We start from the raw sequence: 21452 nt of genomic DNA, 5'->3' as shown, positions 1-21452 counted from the left end.
CTCCCATGTTAAAAATGATGCAGAAATTGCTTAATATTTGAAAAACTATAATTTTTTGAAAAGTTGACCCGGAAGAGCCAGAGCCTCAGACCGTGCTCCAGCTCTCTGTCTGTGCTTGGAGCTTAGGCAGACTGTGGCGCTGCCAACATGGCGGCGGTCGGAGCGGCCTCTTATGAAAAGTAAAGGTCACATGACCAGAGCTTAGTTTAGAGCCTGAGAACCTGATCCTCGGTGTCGTGGCTGATCAGTGTGATCGGTGCGATTGTATGAACAACATGGAGGCGGTCGGTTTGGGCCGATCAGCTGCATTTCAGTGACATCATCAATAAAACAGATTGATGCATCAAACGTCTCCGATCAAACTGAGACTTTTTTACATTTTATTTTAAGACCATAGGAGTAAGACAGGCCCTAGGAGGGCGCCGAGGCTTTGGGTCTGTCTGTCCCTGCTCTGTTTACTGTCAGTGCCCTGTGGCCTCAGCTGTTCATGCTCCACAGGCTGAGTTTATAAATGACCACGTACACCAGCAGAAACATTAGGAGCTGAGGGGAGAGGATGACGGGAGTGTGGAGCTGAGGGAGAGAGAGGGGGCAGGAGGGGGGAGAGAAGAGTGATGTTTGTGTGTGTTTGTGGTCCCACGCATCATTCACACAGTCACACTCACACCAGCCGGGAACTCTCAGTGTCCATAAAGTGTGTAGAAGAAAATATAACGTGGGCTGAGGAACACGTCGGGGTTTCATGGGTTAAAGCAGACACAACAAAAATAACGTCAGCTACTCTTTCATTTCTCTAAGCTAAGCTAGCTAAGCTAACACTTATAAAACAAGACAGTCATTGGTTAATACAGTGTGTGAGGTCTAAGGTTAGGGATGTGTGTGTGTGTGTCAGTGTGTGTGTGTGTGTGTGTGTGTGTGTCAGGGCGCCGCGGCGGCCCTGCGGCTCTGCAGGGTGCTGCTGTATTTCTGGTAGGCAGGTGAGCGGTAACTAACCCTGGGAGACTCCTGGTCGGACGGCAGTCCGTTCTGAGACACCGGCTCGCCCTCTCTGCAGACACACAAAGACACACAAAGAACACAATCAGTCGCACACCTGTGATGGTTGATGGTGATGTGTTGCTGTCCTTCATGGCTTCCTGCTTGTTGCTGAGGACAGCAGGACTTCCTGTCTTCACAGGATCTTGTTGGACTCTTTCTTTTTTACATCAGACGTGTTGAATAAACATTTCCTGGATTCTGACCTGAGCTGTGCTGCAGCGTCAGCCTGGGCCTCAGCAGGCGGCGGCTGTCTCCTCCTCTCCTCTTCCTCTTGCCTTCTTCTCACTTCCAGTAACTCCATCTGACGACAAACAAACACAGAGTTACCGCCTCATGTGTGAGTGCTGGGTCTGGTCCTGGTGCTCTGTGCCTGTCTCACCGTGGTCAGCCTCTCCAGAGCGGCGAAGCGCTCCTCCCAGGTGGCGGCCGACTTCTCGAAGGCCTCGTGGCGTTTGATGAGCTTCTCCACCTCGTCCACGCTCTGCCCCATCTCCCTGCTGGACAGGTAGGGCTCCTGTCCCAGCAGCCAGGCCTCGGCCACGCCGGCGTCCCGGGAGAACTGGTGCACCTCCAGGACTGAAGACAGTTACAGGTCAGCGCGTTCCCGTCTGATCACACTCATCAATCAGACCGATGGACCACTCACCCAGTCTAAGCCACTCCCATCTGTCCTCCCACTTGTCAATCATGTCTTTCCTCTTGTCCGTCAACTGCAACAACTTTTCTTTAATCTGAGAGAAGATAACAGGAAAGGAGTTACAGATGTCCTCCTGTGATTTGATCAGATTTTTAACCCTTTAAGTCATGCTCCACTGAACAAAATCAACATAAATAAAGATCTGCAAATGTCTGTCAGAACAAAAGAAGGTGAGGAGCAGAGGGATGGAGGAGGACAGGAGGAGCGGCAGTGTTCGGTCTCCACCTCCTCTGAAGCGTAGTGCTTCCTGGCCAGCAGGGCTTTGCCGAGCTCGATGCAGGCCGTGAAGCTGTCGTTTCGGGCGTCGATCTCGGCCTTGATTCCCTGATGGTTGTTCATCAGCAGCTCCACTGACGACACGTCTCTGAACACAAACACACAATCACCAAAGTGTAACACAAACATACTGACCAGGTCAGAAGCACGATGGAAGCATGAGGCCTGCGGCGCGGACATGTTCGCCCGCTCGCTGTGCCTCCTACCTGGGTTTCTCCTGCGCCTCGATCAGGCGGATGACGTCCTCCATCCACAGCATCAGGTCGCGCACCATGCTGAAGAAGCGGAACTTGTCTCCGGTGTCCACCAGCTTCACCCGGCGGCCCTCCGCCGCCTCCAGCAGGTTCTTCCAGGCCTCCAGGACCTGCAGAGGACACACAGCAGAGCGTTCAGGGGCTGCCCTGCTCGGACACAAACACAGCGAGCCTGTAAACAACCAGCCGAGTCTCTGAGAGAAGCAGAGCGGAGGACGTGTCCTTCTGTTGGATCTATGGGGAGTAACAGCCCGCAGAAACAAATGAAGGGGTCAAAGCCGATAAAAACATCACATTCATACGTGCAGGCTGCAGAAGCACAAACCTCCACCGCATCAGTGGACCCCTATCAGGTTTTATCTGCTTATTGTCTGCCTGCCTGTCTGTCTGTGTGTCCGTCTGTGTGTCTTTCTGTCTGTGTGTCTCTGTCCGTCTGTAACAGCAACTCACATGACTTTAACCCTCTGAACCCTGAAACACTTTTTAATGATGACACTGTGAAGCAGGTCTGAACTTCAACTTCTGATGAAATCGAATCTAAGGTGAAAATATTTCAGCTGCTGTACTCTACATGTCTGAGTTAAAAAAAAGAGTTCAGTCCAACCAGACTCAGTACAAACTAAAAGTCCTGTCCTCCTCAGCAGGACGCCATGATGGAGTCACTGTGAGCAGCAGTCACATGACCAACACTCAGAGTCTCTGACCTGCAGCTTCCTGCAGCTGATCTCTGTCTGAACCTGAGTGATTCTGCACACACACTCTGACTGCAGACACACACACACACACACACACTGACTGCAGACACACACACTCTGCAGACACACACACTCTGACTGCACACACACACACTCTGACTGCAGACACACACACACACACTCTGACTGCAGACACACACACTCTGCAGACACACACACTCTGCAGACACACACACTCTGACTGCACACACACACACTCTGACTGCAGGCACACACACTCTGCCTGCAGACAGGATGGAGCTGACCAGTCAGAGCACACTGACTGATCATGTGACAGCAGGGTTCAGAGGGTTAATTTTCTCAGTGCCTGGTTGTTAGCTGTATTAATCAGTTAGCATGCTAACACTAGCCTCTACAGGGGAAGTCAGTGTGATGATCTGTCACAGACGGCGTGAGGCTGCAGACGACTGCAAGCGGCTAACAAGCAGCTACATGTGAGCGGCCTCTGTGCAGCCGTGCAGGTTTCAGTAGTCCCACAGAAACTAAAGTAGATTTTAGTTCACTTCCACTGACTGAGCAGACCCAAACTGGATTTACAAACCAGAGCCAGGTTTGTCTTAGTCTCCTCTGAGGCCCGGGTGGGTGCAGCTGTCAGACCCACACAGACACGTGAGGAAGATGAAGAACAAACCTCACCACTGTTTGCAAATCGCCTGGTGTGTGACTAGGACTAGGCCAGGACTAGACCAGGACTAGACCGCATGAGAAGGACTAAAATGTTCTAAAGGTTTCATCAACATTTTAGTCAAAATATTAACACAAAGTCTAAAACTTGCAGCCAGAATGATGCAAAGCCGATGTTTCTGGGAAACAGAGTCTCACCTCTCCCTTTCTCTTCTGGGTGGACAGAGGACGTGCAGGGAAATGGACATACAGGGAATGGTCAAAACACAGCGCCATCAAAAACACTCAGAGCTAATCAATATCAACAGCCTGACCGTCAGCGGGCAGCTCCGACCAGCAGAGCTCTCTATCAACCTCTGCTCCACCATGTACAAAACATAAAGACACGTTTTCACCCCGCTGACACCGGAACCAGGCCTGAGGCAGCGTCAGAGCCGGAGCTGCAGTCCCCTCAGTGTCCACCGGAGGCTGGCTCCACAGGTGAGTCAGTCCTCACAGACGCTTCATGTTAAAATGTCCAAATAAACAAATTCACATCCTGACAACATGCTAACTGCTGCTAGCTAGCTGTCAAAGATCAGTGGCTTGTTAGAAGGTGACTGACAGGTGGTTCATCCAATCAGCTGCCAGAACAAACCACCTGGTGCACGAGGTTCACATGTGAGAGGACTAACACCTGAAACACAGCTGCTGGTCTCCGTGCTAAGCTAGGCTAATAAGAGACGGATGTCAGCTGATCCATGTTCCACCAGACTCTGAGGACGATACCTCTGACTCCAGTTGAACACTCTGAACATAAAGTAGGTGGAAGGGAAGAATTCATCCACCCTGTGAAGACGTTTCTCTGAATTTCTGGTTTGATTCATTTCCACTTGTCTTCAGTCTGCAGCCATGTTTTAGAATTCACATAACGTATTAGATAGATCAGCAGCTTCCTCTCATCAGAATGAAACGCGTCCACAGACACGTCTGAGATTTGATGCTGGATGAATCACAATAAAACTGTGACATGAAATAAAAGGAGTCACCTGATCTGAACCCTGATGACAGCACTCATGGTGTTTCCAGTATTTTGACCATGCCCTGCAGGATTTCAGTGCCTTCATTCTGAATGTTTACAGCTCTGACCTGGGCTGGTTTCATCCTGCTCATCTACACACTGCTGTCTTATTTTGCTGTCAGCTGCAGAGGCTCAGTGCAGAGTTAGTGCAGCAGCAGCGCAGCATGCATGAGGCACGGGGACGTCTAACATCCGTCCACTTCATTTCAGATCGACCAATAAGAGAAGGAGGCTGGAAGGAACCCAGCGCTGGTCCTGCTGCTCACCTCTCCCTCTCTCTTCTGGATGTCGTCAGCTTTGTCTCCAGCGTAAGCGGACTGCAGACGGACGGCGTCCTCTTGGAGCTGCCGCACCTGCAAGACGACAGCAGGGGAAAAGTTCAAGCAGGGTCAGGACCGTCGGAGCGTTTCTCTCTCGTCTTCCTGTGTGCGTACCTGCGTCCCCAGAGCCTGGATGTCGTGCTCGAAGGTGGTGTGCATCCTCTGCAGGGTCTCCACGGTGTTCTGGTCGCGGCCCAGCTCCTCTGGGAGCTTCTTGTGTTTGTCCAGGATGCGGTTCAGGATCTCTTTGGCGTCGTGGTAGAACTTGTGCAGCTCGTAGGAGGCGGCCAGGATCTGAGTCCGGGTGTCGATGAGCTCCAGCAGGTCAGCCCAGGCCTCGTTCAGACCGTCCTTCCACTCGGCAATGGTGGCGGCGTCCCCGTGCCCGGAGTTGATCAGCTCGTCTGCCAGCCGGTTGACGGCGTCCACACGCTCCTGGCCGATGTTTCCTGTGTCACGGGCGAATTCTCTGAAGCGCTCCTGCAGCATCTGAAGGGACAGACAACGTGTCAGGTGTGTGTCCAAGAGTCCTGTGTGTGTGTGTGTGTGTGTGTACTAACAGTGACGTGCTCGTAGTCCTGGCCCAGCTCGTGGGATCCGGCCACCACCTCCCTCTCGGCGATCCACTGCTCCAGGTCATCCACCTCCCGGTTGAGCTGAAACAGCCGGAACCGCTCGTCCAGCTTCCCCCGTCGTTCCTCGGACAGATCCTTCAGCCCGGCGTACAGCTTATCCACCTGAGACTGACGCATCCCGATGCGCTCGCTGCAACAAAGACACGTTTTCACCTGCTCCGCCCTAATACTAAAAACTAGGGAAAGGAGGCGCGGCCTCACCTGTCGGGGTGTCCGGCAGCCACCAGGCCCCGGCTGGTGCTGGACAGCTGGTGGACGGTGTCGGCGTAGTCCTCCACCGCCTGCTCCAGGATCTGATGCTTCTTCAGCATGGCCACCGAGCTCTGCTCGTCCTGACAGAGACAGAACAGAGGTCCAGAAGAACACTTTCAACGATCATGACACTAAATCCTCCTCATTCATTAAAAGAGACTTTATAAAGATAAAGAGCACAGGAGCGTTAGAACAACAACATGTGGAATAAATAAAAATCATGAAAACATGTTGGTAGGAAAAACAAAAGGCTGACAACAGAACGGCTGGAAGGTTTTCAGGGTTTTCCATCGGTGTGAGCTTCACTGACTGGCAGCTGATACAGACTGAGGAACCGACCGGTTAAAGAAACAGGAAGTGTGACACAGAGGACAGACAGCAGCTACAGAACCAGGGAGCGGTAACTATGGAAACAGTAAGGCCAACCCATGTCTTTAAAGTAAAACAAAGATGGCCGCCTGCTGCCTCATTGCTGTCGGGCCTCACCTTGGCCTTCTCCTCTGACATCATGTACAGCTCCTGCTCGCTCATCCAGGCCTCGGCCTCGGCGGCATCGAAGTAATACTGCTGGGCCTCGTGGGCCTCGCTGAGGCGGGCGTGCCGCTTCTCCGTCTCCTTCCTGATCTGTTCCCATAGCGACTGGAGCTCGGAGAGGCGCTGGCGGATCAGCTCGGACGTGGGGCTGTCCTCCCGCAGGACGTGCTGGCTGCGCTCGAAGATGTCGTCGTAGCGAGGCTGGTGGCCCTGGACCTCCTTCTGCAGGGTCTGTGGAGGTCAAAGGTCAAAGAGGGGTTAGAGAGGAGGCCGCTGCTTCTCAGACCAGCCCAGCGTGTGCGTGTGTGTGTGTGTGTGTGTGTACCTGGTTCTTCTTGATGAGCAGCTGCACAGTCTGCAGGTTGTGTCCGTGGTCGGTTGATGTGGCCAAAGGCATCCGCTCCTCCACCCACAGCTGGAGACAGACAGACAGACAGACAGGCAGACAGAGAGACAGAGAGAGAGACAGACAGACAGACAGACAGAGAGAGACAGACAGAGAGACAGACAGAGCGAGAGACAGACCGAGAGACAGGCAGACAGAGAGAGACAGAGAGACAGACAGAGGGCAGACACAGACAGACAGACAGACAGACAGACAGACAGAGACAGACAGACAGAGACAGACAGACAGAGACACACACACACACACACACAGACAGACAGAGAGAGAGAGACAGACAGTATTCAGCATCGTGTTCCTCTGATCACTACACTTCCTTTATAAACCGTCTGATTTTGGTTTCTCTTTTCGTTCTGACTTGTCAAACATGAACGTTTCTGTTCTCGGTTTCTCGGGCGGTTCACTCACGATCTCGTCCTCCACGTCTCGGTTGAACTGGTGGATCTCACGCGAGGCCATGAGGTAATCCCGCCTGTTCTTCAGCGGCGCCTGGAGGGACTGGAACTTGGTCTCCACGCTGATCCTCTGTCCGTCCACCTCCTCGGAGCCTTTCCCCTCCTGGCTGAGGGCCTGTGACTGACCCTGCAGCTCCTCCACCTCCTTCTGACGCACCTCCACCTGGCTCTCCACAATCTGCAGCACAGAGAGGAAGGGTCATGTGACACGAGCACTGATGCACAAACAAAGGCTGAAGAGGGAAAGAAAGAAATTCATACAGAATCAAAAATTGAGACCCCAACAGCAAATTAAATACACACAAGGACACAAATCTGTTTACTGAGGAGCGACGTGCTCAACAATTCATACATGATCAAACTAAATATTAAAAAAAACCGAAGGGTTGAAAGGCTCGGTCCTCTCAAATACATACACAGAAACATACAAAAAGAATAAACTAAAATAAATGTCTCCAAACAAAAAGAAAAAGAAATAAGCTTAGAAACATAAAATCAGAGCAGCCATTACAAAAATACAGTCAGAGCAGAGAGGAAGACGAGGAAGAGGAGGAGGATTAGCTCCTCTTCTCTCTGTTTAACAGATCAAACACTCCGCTAATGACCTCCCTCCAACACTTCAACACACACACACACACACACACACAGACACACACACACAGGGAATTACAGCACAGATCTGACAAGAAGACAGATGATAACAGAAGTAAAGCTGCTCTAACAGACTGATAATACTGTGTGTGTCTGTGTGTGTGAATACTGTTACACACACAGACGTTTGTGTCTTTGTGAGGATGCTGGATGATGTAATTCACTCCCTGTTTTTACTGTAAGCGTCGCACTCAAACCTGATTGTGTGGTTTCAGTCCGCAGTTCCTCACAGAGATGTGTGTGTGTGTGTGTGTTGGCTGGTAACACTTCAAATGAATGATTACATAACCACAGTATATGTGTGTGTGTGTGTGTGCAGCAGAGGATGGGTTATGTAAAGGCTGCTGAGACTTAATATTTCAGGATCTTCACATCTCAGCGGTTCAGACTCTGTCATCGCTGCAAACAATACATCATCACACTGAGTTTGTGAGCTGCCTCCTGTCAGGCTGAATTCTGGGCAAAATACTGCGACTGAGCAGCCATGCTAACATGCTAACATGCTAACAGCTTTTATGGTGTATGACCTCTTTGAGCTGCAGGTGTATCAGGGACAGACCTGGTCTGACCTCAGCTGTCCTGCTGAGCTGCAGAGCTTCATCAGGGGTCTTCTGGAACTGTGAGCGTGCTGTGATGACATCATCAACGCCTTGGTCTTACCTGATGCTTCTTCAGCAGGATGTTGACGGAGGTGAGGTCCTTGCCGTAGTCGTCGGACTGCAGCTGCCCCTCCAGGTTGGCCATCCACTTCTCCAGGTCGGCGCAGCTCTGTGTGAACAGCTCCGCCTTGTTGGCGTCGAACAGACACTTGGCTTTGGTCTGCGTGGTGGACTCCAGGTCGTCCCACATGGTCTTCAGGGACGCCAGCTTCTCTTTAACCATGGCCTCCGTCTCTGGCTTCTCTGCCATCAGCGCCTGTCCGTCCTGAAAGACAGCGTCTCGTCAGTGCTCGGCTCTGACTGGCTAAAGGAGACATCTTGCCTCGGTGTCCTCCTACCTTCTCGATCTTGTCCAGCCACTCCTTGTTGGACTGCAGCTCGGCCATGAAGGCCTGGTGCTTGAGCCACTTGCTGTGCAGGTTTCTGGCCTCGTCGTACGTCATGTCCTGAGCCGTCAGCATCTTCTCGTTGATCCACAGGGTCAGCTGAGGACAGACAGGCGGCAGAAGGGCTCAGCTGACAGACACAGACACAAATTCTCCTCACAGTCCAGACTGAACGTGACGCTTTACCTCCTGGCAGTCCTGCAGGAACTTCTGCAGGTCTCTGTTGTCCTTCAGCCTCATCAGCAGGTCGTTGGCAGCAGCTCGGTTCTTCTTGTGTCTGTGGAATGAAAACAAGACGTTTACTTGTCAGTAATCAGAGCTCTTCATCACACACGGGTCCATCAGTGTCCTGCTCACCTCTGGTCGATGGAGTCCACTTTCTCCTGGATGCGCTCGGCGTTGACGTTGCCGTCGGCTACCAGGCGGCGGCCGGCGTCCACCACGCCGCTGATCTTCTCCTCGTTGGCGTCCATCGTGGTCATGAAGTCCTCCTGCTTCTTGATGGCGGCCTCTGCAGCCTCCAGAGTGGTGGGCAGCTCAGTGTGAGCCAGGACATACTCCTGATCCACAGACACAGAGACGTTACTGTCAGCTGGACGTAGTGACAGAGATCAACCACATGGGGGCGCTATGACAACTGCAAGTTCAGTTTTTAGTTCAGTTTCAAAGTAGCAGGTGAGTCAGACAGGCAAGAAATGAAGGACGACAATCCAAACAAAACATTAATAAACACTTTAAATTAGAACAAACATGATTTTAATGCCTTCATATTTATGAAGACTTTTGTTTTGATCCACCTTAAAGACTTCAAACATGGAATCTCACTGATGTAATGATGCCGTTTGACCACCTGATGGCAGCACCTGCTCTGTCTTCATAAGATCTAATTATTACCAACACAGAGACTGATGAACAGCCATTTGAGAGAGGGTTAGACTGTGTGTGGAGTGTGCGCGCTCAGATATCATGGCAACAACCACATGAATAAAAAGAGCTCAGGTGTGATGACATCACGGGCTCACCTGGTTGTTGAGGAAGGCCTCGGCCTGCTTGGTGTCCCGTAGGAACAGCTGGTAGGCGTGGGACTGGGACAGCAGGTTCTGTCGGTTCTCCCACATCTTGTGCAGCTCGTTCCAGCCGGTGTCGAGCGCCTGCAGCCGCTGCCGCAGGAACATGTACTGCGCGTCCGTCTGGCCCTGCGTCACCATCTCACCCATGTCCCGCATCTTCTGGTAGTCCTCCTCGTAGTTGTGGATCTCGTTCTTGATGTTCTCGTGCTGGGCCAGCAGCTTCTCGGCCTCAGCCAGCGTGTTGGGCATGTCCTCCGAGGCGATGGCGGTCTGCGTCCGCGACAGCCACGACTGGAAGTCATCCAGGTCGCGCAGGAACTGCTGCAGCTTGCTGGCCTCACCCAGGGACTCCTCACGGTTCTTCAAGGTGTCCTGTCAACACACCAGACAAGTTCAACGACTTGAAGATGTCTCAGGTTTGTCTGACCGCTTGGCTAACCACGCACCTTCATCTCGTCCCAGACGCCGGTGATCTCAGCCAGGCGTCCTTTGATGGCCTCAGACTGCTCTGGGTGTTCGGATGCCAGGCGGTCCGCCTCTTTTCCCAGGTCCCCCAGCTTGGCTTCGATGGCGGCGAGGTCTCGCTCCATCCCCGTCAGCTTCCTCTGCAGAGCCATGACACCAGCCAGGTCGTTGCCCAGCTCCTGAGTGGACTCGATCACCTGACGGAGGACACAGAGGGACGTGAATGAACAGAACCCATTTTCACTGGCTGTGAGTGTCAGTGAGTGTGTACCTTGGTCTTCTCCTTGATCCAGGACTTGGTCTCGTTACACTCCAGGTGGTAGTTCTGGACTCCCAGAGCCGAGCTCAGGCTGTCCTTTTTCTGGTCCACCAGGTCTCTGAACTGACCCCACCTGGACATGAAGTCTCATCAGCAACTCAGCGCACCAACACTTTTCCTACTTTAATATCACCGTCTGCTTTATTACTCCCTTAATCCGTTATAATCCCAACACATGTATCTGTTAATCTCAGGTTATTTCCCTGTTTGAGCGTTCTGTTAATTCTTTTTCTTCTCTCATACTGTGATGTTTGTATGAAATATTTAATTGTGTGTTTCTTTTATGATAAAACAGATTAGTTGTCTCTTTCTTTAGGTTTGTTTAATCTCCAGTCCTGAATTATTCCTTCTTAATCCCAGGTCAATCCGTGAAATTATATCTTAGATCAGGTTCACTTTCCGTCCCCTCCTGGTATCTGTGTTCTGTCTCAGGACGTGGTTGAAGGTGTGCATGGGGTGATAATCCCAGTTTTTACGAGGTGCATTAATCCCACTTTGATTACCTGGTGTTGAGTTTGTCCTGCTGAGCTTTGATCTCCTTCTCACTGGGATGTCCGCTGTGGATCAGCTGCCGGGCGACCTGGTTCACCACGGCGACCCGGGATGCCTGGTTGTTCATCTCTGGCTCCAAACTCTCAAAGCTGGACAGAGACGGTGCGTTTAAGTACCATGAGAAAAACCTGACATTTGTGAACTTTTAGCACCCCCCACACTTATTGGATCTTCTTTCTTATTTAAGCACAGAAATAAAAATGGCTGCCTCTCGTTGGGGTGTCTGTGCTGGACTCTGTGGTCCGGTCCTCACCGGTGCTGCACGACCTCCAGGTCCTCCAGCTTCTCGGGGATCTCCATGACGTTGAGCCACTGCTCCTTCTCGTCGATCCACACCTCGCAGGCGTTGGCCTCGCTCAGCATCTTGTAGAGCGCCAGGGCGTCCTGCAGCGCCTGCTTCCTGAGTCGCGTCAGCTCAGCCACCTCCTTGTAGCGCTCCTCGATGCCCGCCAGCCGGCTCTGAACCTGAACACACAGAACCATAACCCGAGGCTCAATACGTGACCTTCAGTCTGAACCTGCTCACAGCGTGCTCTGCAGACGTTCACCTCCTCAGAGTTGGCCTTCTCCGGCGGCAGCGTGCGGGACTGTTCGTGCAGAGCCTCGATGACCGGCCGGTAGCTGGCGATCTCCTCGGCCACGTCCTTGTGTTTCTTCACCAGAGCCTGGGTGGAGAACTCGTCGTGGCCAACGTCCACACTGGAGACGATCCGCAGCACGTCCAGCATCCACGTGTCGATGTCGTCAGCATCAGCCTGCACACAGAAGTGAATTCAATCTCCTGTAACGCTGCCGGACCATCAGGAAGTGGTTCATGCTGAGTGCTCTCACCTGGAACTGGTGCTGGTTGCAGGCCTCCTGCAGACGAGCCTTACGGACAGCAGAGAGACGCTCCAGAGCCGCCCACTGCTCCTGCAGCACAGACGGAGGAGGGTTAGGGGGGGGGGTGGATTTGGTTTGTGCTGAGTGCAGGTGCAGCCTACCTGGATGTCCTGGATTCGTTCTTTGATCTTGTCGGCTCCGAAGTGGTTGTTGGCCACCAGCTCCTCGCCCTGTTTGATGGTCTGCTGCAAATGGGCGGCTCGCCCGCTCATCTCGTCTTCGAAGGCTTTGTGTTGGCTCAGCAGTCGCACTGCGCCGGTTAGATCTTTCCCATAATCCTCGGAGGACAGGATCTGCTCCTTCTCCCTGATCCATCCCTCCTGCAGAGCAGCGACACATTCAGGCCTCAGCTACGTCACCTCAGAGAAAACTCTTCACATTTCTCAGATGAACATTATTATCATTGATTTAACCCCTCAGTATTTACAGTGTGTCCACTTTCAGTTAGACAGTGAACGCATCGCTGCCTGTGTGGAGTCTTTGTACAGTGATGAAAACACAACAACACAAAGCAGATAAAGGTGTGTGAACCTCTTCAGCCATTTCCCAGAAGAATTTCCAGAGGCGGCGGGACTCCTCGAGGCGAGCCCGCCGCTCAGCCGCCAGCTGGGTCAGCTCCTGGTAGCAGAACTCCATGTGAGCCACCCGATCCAGGATGATCTGAGGATCGCAGGGTTTGTACCCTGAGGGAGGAGACAGGAGGACAGGAAGTTGATTTCTGCTGGAACAGGCGACTGCTGAGCGCAGTGTGTGTGTGTGTGTGTGTGTGTGTGTGTGCGCGCGCACCTTCGGTGTCGTTAGCGTACTTCTGAGCGTTCCTGTTGACGTTTCGGACTCGGTCGGCCTGGATGGCAATGTCGGCCTCCACCAGGGCGTGTTTCTGCAGCAGGTCCTCCACACCCAGCAGGTGTTTCCCATAATCCTGAGAGAGCAGCAGCATCTGCAGGCAGAGGTCAAAGGTCACAAACAGCAACAGCTCAGATCAGGAAAAGCTTCAGAGCTTAAACTCGCGTTCTGATTGGCTGCTTCACGGCCCGTACCTTCATCTCGTCCATCCAGTCCATGATGTAGAGCATCTCCTGGAAGACTCTCTGCATACCCAGGTTCTGCTCCAGCCGCAGTCTGCGGGCCTTCAGCAGCTCCAGCAGGTACTCCCACAGCCGGATCACGTTGTCCTTCCTGGCCGTGATGCGTTTGATGTCATGGTAACTCTCCGCCTCCAGCTCCTTCGCCACAGAGACCACCGCCTGATCCGGGGAGACAGATGAGACAGAGGGGGATTAAAGTGGTTCCTGTGTGGTCACCGGGTGCTCCCTGTCATCAGGGCCTGACCTGGACTCGCTCCTCGTAGGCTGCGATGTCTGTTTCTATGGCTTCATGCTTCTTTGTAGCAGCTTCCACAGCCTGGAGGTCGAATCCAAAGTTATCCTGGAGGGGGGCAGAGAGGAGCGTATCGATCCATTAATGAAATCCATTGGTCCGTATTAAAAGCATTGTGCGTGTGTGAAGACCTGTACCTGTGAGACCAGCCTCTGGTTCTCGCTCAGCCACGTCTCCCTCATGGCGGCTTTGCGGTCGAAGCGGCGGGCGAGCTGCTCCAGCTTCTCCTGACGAATCAGCTCTGTCCTCAGTGCCAGCTCCCGCTCGTGCTCCGCCTTCTCCAGACGCTCCCATGCCTGAAACAAACACACCACGGTCTCAGTGAGCAGACCCGCTGCCCCCCCTGCTGGACCTGGGCTGTGCTGGGCTCTTCGTACCTTGTTGATGTCAGAGATGAGTTTGCCCTCTCGCGGTGTGTACACTTTCTGGTTGTTGGCTCTCATCTTACTCTGGATGGTGAACAGAAGAACCTCCAGGTTCCCCTTCTCTGTGAACCTGCACACACACAAACACACACAAACACACAAGGATTGTTTAGAATCAGAGTCCGTCCTGTCTCACACCCTGTCACCACCAGCCTTTGCTCACTTCGGCGGTTTCTCCACGGTGCGGTACGTGTTGAAGGCCTGCAGCTGCTGCTGGACTCCCACCAGAGAGTTGGCAAACTTCCTGTTGTTGAGGATGATGATGGTCTGCTCGATCCACTCCAGCAGGTCTGACGCCAGAGACTCGTACTTCTCGATCATCTTCTCTGTCTCGATGGCGTTATCCAGCACCTGGAAGACGCAGCAGAGGGGAAATATTGGTGAAATATCATGATAATAAGCTTCAATCTGTCACATGCTGCTCTGGGTTTTGGGGGTTCTGAGGGTTCTGAGGGTTCTGAGGGTCCGGATATTGGAGTTACTATTTCAAACTAAACTTCTGTCTGAGCTGTGTTGTGGTTTAAAGAAGCTGCAGATTGGTTTGTCTGGTTTTCAGATTGGATCTTTGTGTGTGAGGAGTGAGGAGCTGGGCGGCACCTTTCCGATCCTCTTCCCCTCCACCTTCAGGGCCTTCATCTTGGAGAAGTAGTGGTAGTAGGTGACCACGTAGGTGATGATGGACTTCTCATCAGGGTGGTCCACACTGATGTCTGTACACACAGATACCAACAGTAAACCCTCTGCAGTGACATCACAGATGAGATCTGAGTGTGTGTGTCTCTGTGTGTGTATGTGTGTCTGTGTGTGTGTGTGTCTCTGTGTGTGTATGTGTGTCTGTGTGTGTCTCTCTGTGTGTCTCTGTGTGTGTCTCTGTGTGTCTCTGTGTGTGTCTGTGTGTGTGTGTCTCTGTGTGTGTGTCTGTGTGTGTATGTGTGTCTGTGTGTGTCTCTCTGTGTGTCTCTCTGTGTGTCTCTGTGTGTCTCTGTGTGTGTCTCTGTGTCTCTGTGTGTGTCTCTGTGTCTCTGTGTGTCTGTGACCTTCAGGGTCCAGCAGCTTGGTGAGGCCCAGATGTTGCTCGGCCAGGTTGAAGGCGTTCTGCAGGTTGTAGTGAGCGTTTGATTTCTTCAGCTTATCAAAGTCGATCAGGTCCGGTCTGACAACAAACACACACACACACACACACACACACACACACAGACACACAAAGTAGGCTTTACAGAGGCCAGTCATGTTTCCAAATCACAGATTTTAATAAAGAAACATTGAGCTTTTTGTCATTTTTAGTGTGAACTGCTGGAAATCCAGAAGAAGACTTGTGTCAGATTTGTGTGATGAAACATGTTGAACCGCAGGTGGAGTGTGAGCCAGCAGAACATCCACAGAACATCCACAGAACATCCACAGAACATCCACAGAACATCCACAGAACATCCATGATCATAACGGGAACATCTTTCTATACATGTCTGTGTGAATGTTCTTCATTCAGCTGAACTTAGACAAAGAAGGTTTTAATGCTGAATGTCAGAGGGTTGAAGGAAGCCGCCTGCTGACTGTCAGCTGAGACTCTTACAGCAGAGATGACACAGCTGAGGCCTGGTGTGTGTGTGTGTGTGTGGATCGACTACACAAACACACACACCATCGTGACTGAGATCAGCTGCAGGAAGCTGCAGGTCAGACAGGTACTCTCTGAATGTGGGTCATGTGACTGCTGCTCAGGACTTCTGCCTCCTACCTGTGTTTGTGGATGAGGGCGTTGAAGGCCATCCCGTCCCTCCAGCTGGTGGTGAAGTTGTGGATGTTGACGTTTGGATATCTGGACATGAAGAAGAAGAGCAGCTGGTTAGAGTTCTAACATCTGGTCCGATCTGCAGGTCTGTGGGCTCAGGACTCACCCCGCGGTCTTCATCTGACACCACAGCAGCAGAGCGTCTTTAGCAGACTTCTTCTCCTTGTTGTCCTCCGTCTCCACACTAATGTCCTGGATCTGAGACACACACACACACACACACACACACTTTGTGAGTCAAGATTTTTCCCCAAAGCTTGTCTTTTTTCCTGCATTTCTGAACGCATCATTTGACCCCGAGGCACAACAGCTGACCGTCCACACGTCACGTCTTCAGACAGCAGTCCTCCAAAGAAAAGCGTCCTCACTTTGATCCCATGTCCAACTTCTGGACAGGGTTTGTCTCTAAACTAAGCCACATCTCAAAAGACAAAACGTCTTCACTTCAATGTTCTCATGTTCTACAGAAGTCTTTCTATCAATGTCCTCCATATCTCATATTGTCCAAACTTTTCATGAACAATGTCCACACAATCTCTGGACTTTGTGAGGACGTCTTTGTTTTCAAACACTTCTCTGTCCAAAGAAATGTATGTTAAAATACACCACCTGCTTCTGAAGATGTCCACAATGTCCACACATGCTCTCTAAACATGTCCACACTGTCCACACATGTCTAAACTTTCTGTAAGTTTGATTTGATGTCTTATTTTAAAAATGTCCACATACTGAAGACTTTCATTAAAAGACGTCTTTTAATGAAAATAAAAATGTCCACTTTAAGGACAACCACCTCTTCTAAAGACAAGTTCTGTAGAAATGTCTCAGTTTCCATCAATGTGCTCACTCTCACAGGATGACCAAACTGTCCTCACAATGTCCCTATCTGTCTTTAGTTTCCAAACACATCCCCTGTCTGTCCACACTTTTTAAGAAATTTGCTGAAAGATGTCTTCCGTCTCTAAACATTTTTCAAAACTGTCCGCAAATTGTGTCTTGTTGTCCATTTACTCAGCTTTCACAAATGAAATCTCGTCCTTGTCTTCAGACTCTAAAGAAGTCCACGCGTTCTACAAGATTCCCACTTCAAACAAAATGTCCTTATTTTCTAAAAATGTCTCGTTGTCTTGACGAAGACAGACACAGCTCACCTTCATTGATGGACGTCCAGCCTGACAACACAAACACACAAACTGCCGTCCTCCTGTCAGTCCGCGCTCGGCTCCATTTCACCCTCGCAGGATTTAAAGCAGCTGAAAGAGTTTTTTAATCCTCACAGCTTAAAAAAGGCAAATCCTGTCCCCCATTTTCTCCAAATGTTCACTGACATCAGCGGCCGACTGACACGCTAAGCAGCCCGGACGTACAGTAACACAACGTCACACAGCGTGTGTGTCCCCGGTCCTACAAACACTCACAAACAAGAGATGCCGAACTGAGTTTACCCTAAACATCAGCACCAAGAGTCCGAATATGATTATTATTTTAATCCACTATTGACAGCTTATCACTGTGTGTGTGTGTGTCTGTGTGTGTGCGTGTGCGTGTGTGCGTCATTTAGGGATCCAGAATCCCGCCCCTTCATTACCTGGAAGCGGAGGATGATGGTCCAGATGAGGCCCAGCGTGAGGCGGTGGTTCCCGTCCACGATGTCGTGGGAGCCCATGTTCTCCAGGTGGACCCTCTGCTCCTTCAGGAACTGCAGAGCTTTGTCCACGTTCTCCAGGCAGTGGATCCGCATCCGGCCCTTGGTGGGTTTGGGCTGAAAGGACAATAGAACTCTGTTTATTCAGGACGTCCACGTGTAAACACGGAGGAGGAGGAGGAGCTGTTGCCTTCCTCTGCTCAGCCTCATGTAAACATCACAACAACGTTTCAAGGCTCAAACTGTTCATTTCACTCGTAAAGCTGCAGCAAAGAAACAGAGAGCGAGAAGCTAACGAGGCGCCGGGTCGGACGCTGTGTGCAGAAATCCGTCCTGAATTATCAGGCAGATGTCCGACAGCTCTGCTGCGTCTGTTACACAACACGCAGCAGCTGAAGGTGAGCGGGACACGGACGGCCGTCCACGTCTGTCCAGACCCACAACAGAGGGACACCATTAATCTGCTCATGCTGACCTTTACTATGGCCCCTGAACGCATCATACGTGATGTGGCTCTAAAAGTTTATTTGTTCTGCGCACCAACAAGATCCTGTACAAACAGCAGGGAGCAGCAGTCAGAGAGCGCCCGGCTGACCTGCAGCTGGTGTCAGGATGAACATTCAGAATCTGTCTCATGTCCGTCTGTTCAGGATGGAAACGTTTGAAACAATCCTGGAACATAAATAAATCTAAACACAGTAATAATCCATGAAATAAACAGAGCAGCGGCGTCCAACAAACACACGGCGGTCAGGTCCAGGCTGCTGGCACTGATCCGGTGAACACACACACAGGTCAAACAGCTGACCTGTCAGGGCGATTTTCCACCATCAGGGGGCGTCGTTTTACACTTAACCACCAGGCTGCTTTTAGCCTGAGAGCCTGACAGAGTTTTACTGTAAGAACTCGGCCTCATGTCCATCCGGGTCCCTGCAGGGCGGCTCTGAAGCAGCCTGGGCTGTAACCTTACAGTGAAAACACTGTCGTCATGGTTACGGATATCATTCCTGCTGCTCTAAAATCTACCAAACGCTGCTTCACATGAAGCTGCTGCTGTAATCTGCTAATTTAACAGACACACGCGCTCGTGGGTCCTTCAGACTCTGCTGCTGCTCGCTCTCAGATTCCTCTGGAGGCGTTTTGGCTCCACAGAAACTTCCAGAGTTTCTCAATGTGTCCTTTCACAGCAGCGGCGGCGGCAGCAGCAGCAGCAGCAGCAGCAGCAGCTCCCCCTCACTGTCTGCTCCACTGTCACTCCACCTTCCACCATGTTTCTCCCTCTTTCTGCCTCATTCACAGTGTGATGTGTAGCTGGACTTTCTCTCTCTGTGTGTGTTTGACAGGCTGAGAAAAGGCCGGAAGAAATCTGCTGAGGAGGCTGAGAGGACGGAGAAAGAAAAGGACAGAAGAAGAAGAAGAAGAAGAAGAAGTTTGGCTTGCAGCGCTGGAAGTCACAAGGCGGGGGGTGAAGCTGGGATACCAGGCGAGTGTGTGTGTGTGTGAGAAGAACACAGCAGGAAGATGGACGAAATGAGAAGGGCAGCGAGTGCAGCAGTAATGTATGCCTGTTGCTATGGTGACGGCACAGTGGATACAGTAACAGTATCTCAGTGATCCAAAGACTTTCTCTATAAGACTGATTGATCACCTGACTGAGGTCTTACTGAAGTCTTTACAAGTGGTTCTCATGTTCTTACTCAGATTATCTGTACATATGACCGACTGTCCCCACAGTGTGTCTGTGTGTGTGTGTGTGTGTGTGTGTGTGTGTGTGTGTGTGTGTGTGTGTGTGTGTGTGTGTGTGTGTGTGTGTGTGAGGGGGCGGCTCTGACATGCTGAACTGCTCCTTTAAGAGCTGCTGTGACTCACCAGTCTCTCTCCTGACAGCACCTCCAGCAGCTTGATCAGCATGCGTCCGTCCCTCAGGTCCATGTAGAGGTCCGTGATTCGACAGGACACTCTGGACAGGTGGGAGTTGACCCACTTAGTGAAGGTCTTCTTCTGCACCGCCTCGCGCTCATCTGAGAGACAGAAAGAGAGACAGAGAGAGACAGAGAGAGACACAGAGAGAGACACAGAGAGAGAGACACAGAGAGAGAGACACAGAGACAGACAGAGAGAGAGAGAGAGACACACAGAGAGAGACAGAGACAGAGAGACACAGAGAGAGACAGAGACAGAGAGAGACACAGAGACAGACACAGAGACAGAGAGAGACACAGAGAGAGAGAGAGAGAGAGACACAGAGAGAGACAGAGACAGAGAGAGACACAGAGAGAGAGAGAGAGAGAGACAGAGAGAGAGACAGAGACAGACAGAGAGAGAGACACAGAGAGAGACACAGAGAGAGAGACAGAGAGACAGAGAGAGAGACACAGAGACAGACAGAGACAGACAGAGACAGACAGAGAGAGAGACACAGAGAGAGACAGGGTCAGTGAGGGAAGTGAACTCGTGGTCTCAGGGTCACATTTAGGGTCTCTGCAGGTGTGCTCAGACGTGTGTCCCACATTGTTCCTGGAAGGCTTGAGTATGTGTGTGTATGCGTGTGTCTGTGTGCATGTGTGTGTGTGTATGTGTGTGTGTGTATGTGTGTGTGTGTATGTGTGTGTGTGAGGCTTCCTGTGTCTGACAAAGCAGACTAAATCACTGCTGTAAATATGTACACACACACTGCACATGAAGTGCAGTCTGACGGTCGACACCTGCTGTCTGCAACACAACCGGTTTATTTCCCACAAGCCTGATGGTTATTACTCCTGCTCTCACACACACAGACACACACAGACACACACAGACACACTCTGTATTAACCTCAGGTCATTCTCCGCTGAGTGTCTGCAGGCTTGTTTCAGACTTTCTGCAGTTTGATGAAAGTTAGAATGTCACGTTCAGACACACACAGACACACACAGACACACAGACACACACAGACACACACACAGCTGATGTGTTTAAATCAGTTGTTTCTAGCAGAAAATAAAGTTTAAAACGTGTTAATGATTTTAAATTTAAATTTCAGAAACAACATTACACACTACTACTACTACTCACACTACACAACCAGCAGTGTGTCAGAAATCCTCACAGGTCAAAGTTCATGAGCATGGCAAAAGGAAACAAACTGTGTGTGACCTGTGGAAGGAAACACACACACACAGGTTCACTGATAAGAACCTCTGACAGTTTTATATGTGCAAACTGTAACACGTGTGTGTGTGTGTGTGTGCGTGCGTGCGTGCGTGTGTGTGTGTGCGTGCAGCAGGACAATAGCTTCAGTGTTGAATGGCCTTCAGCAGCACAAACACACTTTCTGATATCAAACTGTTGCTGCTGGAAATATGCAGCCGAGACGCCGCGAGGTCTACGACTGCTCAGAGATCCTGAGGAAGGAGCGAGCGGCTGCTAACACACACACACAGACACACACACAGTCAGGATGATGGCTGCAGCGACGAGACATGAAAGATTAAAACATTAATATTTGAAACTTTGAGGAGTCTCTGACGTACAAATCCAACAAACGAGACTTATCTCCATCTACAAGCTTCCTGCAGGAGAGTGTGTGTGTCTGTGTGTGTCTGTGTGCGTGTGTGTCTGTGTGTCTGTGTGTGTGTGTCTGTCTGTGTGTGTGTGTGTCCTGTGTGTGTCTGTGTGTGTCTGTGTGTGTGTGTCTGTCTGTGTGTGTCTGTGTCTGTGTCTGTGTGTGTCTGTGTGTGTGTGTGTGTGTGTGTGTGTGTGGTGTGTCTGTGTCTGTGTCTGTGTGTGTCTGTGTGTGTCTGTGTGTGTGTGTGTGTCTGTGTGTCTGTGTCTGTCTGTGTCTGTGTGTGTCTGTGTTGTGTCTGTGTGTGTGTGTGTGTGTCTGTGTGTGTGTCTGTCTGTGTGTGTGTGTCTGTCTGTGTGTGTGTGTGTCTGTGTGTGTC

General features: G+C 51.2%; 1 protein-coding gene across 3 annotated transcripts in view; it reads right to left on the bottom strand.

Moving 5' to 3' along the window:
• Window positions 1-21452, bottom strand: part of LOC114446888 (spectrin beta chain, non-erythrocytic 1) — a 73052-nt gene that overhangs the window by 17599 nt on the left and 34001 nt on the right. For 2 of the 3 annotated variants that reach the window (XM_028422768.1, XM_028422767.1), the window contains 38 exons: window positions 19399-19550; window positions 17473-17646; window positions 15991-16082; window positions 15831-15911; window positions 15130-15245; window positions 14690-14802; window positions 14256-14443; window positions 14045-14162; window positions 13805-13963; window positions 13620-13715; window positions 13328-13534; window positions 13074-13227; window positions 12819-12970; window positions 12389-12607; window positions 12237-12317; window positions 11954-12160; window positions 11659-11870; window positions 11357-11494; window positions 10806-10926; window positions 10516-10731; window positions 10022-10441; window positions 9357-9559; window positions 9186-9276; window positions 8952-9098; window positions 8615-8878; window positions 7257-7481; window positions 6771-6860; window positions 6398-6676; window positions 5861-5991; window positions 5585-5789; window positions 5139-5513; window positions 4971-5057; window positions 2218-2375; window positions 1961-2099; window positions 1685-1769; window positions 1418-1614; window positions 1242-1339; window positions 994-1048 (listed from right to left, as the gene is read on the bottom strand). In XM_028422768.1, coding sequence (XP_028278569.1) covers window positions 994-1048; window positions 1242-1339; window positions 1418-1614; window positions 1685-1769; window positions 1961-2099; window positions 2218-2375; window positions 4971-5057; window positions 5139-5513; window positions 5585-5789; window positions 5861-5991; window positions 6398-6676; window positions 6771-6860; window positions 7257-7481; window positions 8615-8878; window positions 8952-9098; window positions 9186-9276; window positions 9357-9559; window positions 10022-10441; window positions 10516-10731; window positions 10806-10926; window positions 11357-11494; window positions 11659-11870; window positions 11954-12160; window positions 12237-12317; window positions 12389-12607; window positions 12819-12970; window positions 13074-13227; window positions 13328-13534; window positions 13620-13715; window positions 13805-13963; window positions 14045-14162; window positions 14256-14443; window positions 14690-14802; window positions 15130-15245; window positions 15831-15911; window positions 15991-16082; window positions 17473-17646; window positions 19399-19550 — 6245 coding nt within the window. Of the gene's footprint in view, window positions 1-875; window positions 1049-1241; window positions 1340-1417; window positions 1615-1684; window positions 1770-1960; window positions 2100-2217; window positions 2376-4970; window positions 5058-5138; window positions 5514-5584; window positions 5790-5860; window positions 5992-6397; window positions 6677-6770; window positions 6861-7256; window positions 7482-8614; window positions 8879-8951; window positions 9099-9185; window positions 9277-9356; window positions 9560-10021; window positions 10442-10515; window positions 10732-10805; window positions 10927-11356; window positions 11495-11658; window positions 11871-11953; window positions 12161-12236; window positions 12318-12388; window positions 12608-12818; window positions 12971-13073; window positions 13228-13327; window positions 13535-13619; window positions 13716-13804; window positions 13964-14044; window positions 14163-14255; window positions 14444-14689; window positions 14803-15129; window positions 15246-15830; window positions 15912-15990; window positions 16083-17472; window positions 17647-19398; window positions 19551-21452 lie in introns of all 3 variants that reach the window. The other variant, XM_028422769.1, reaches the window with a different exon arrangement.

Source organism: Parambassis ranga, chromosome 15 (assembly GCF_900634625.1).
Source record: "Parambassis ranga chromosome 15, fParRan2.1, whole genome shotgun sequence".
NCBI lineage: Eukaryota > Metazoa > Chordata > Actinopteri > Ambassidae > Parambassis > Parambassis ranga.
The sequence above is the reverse complement of the archived record's forward strand: the minus strand, read 5'-3'. Positions and strand labels throughout refer to the sequence as shown.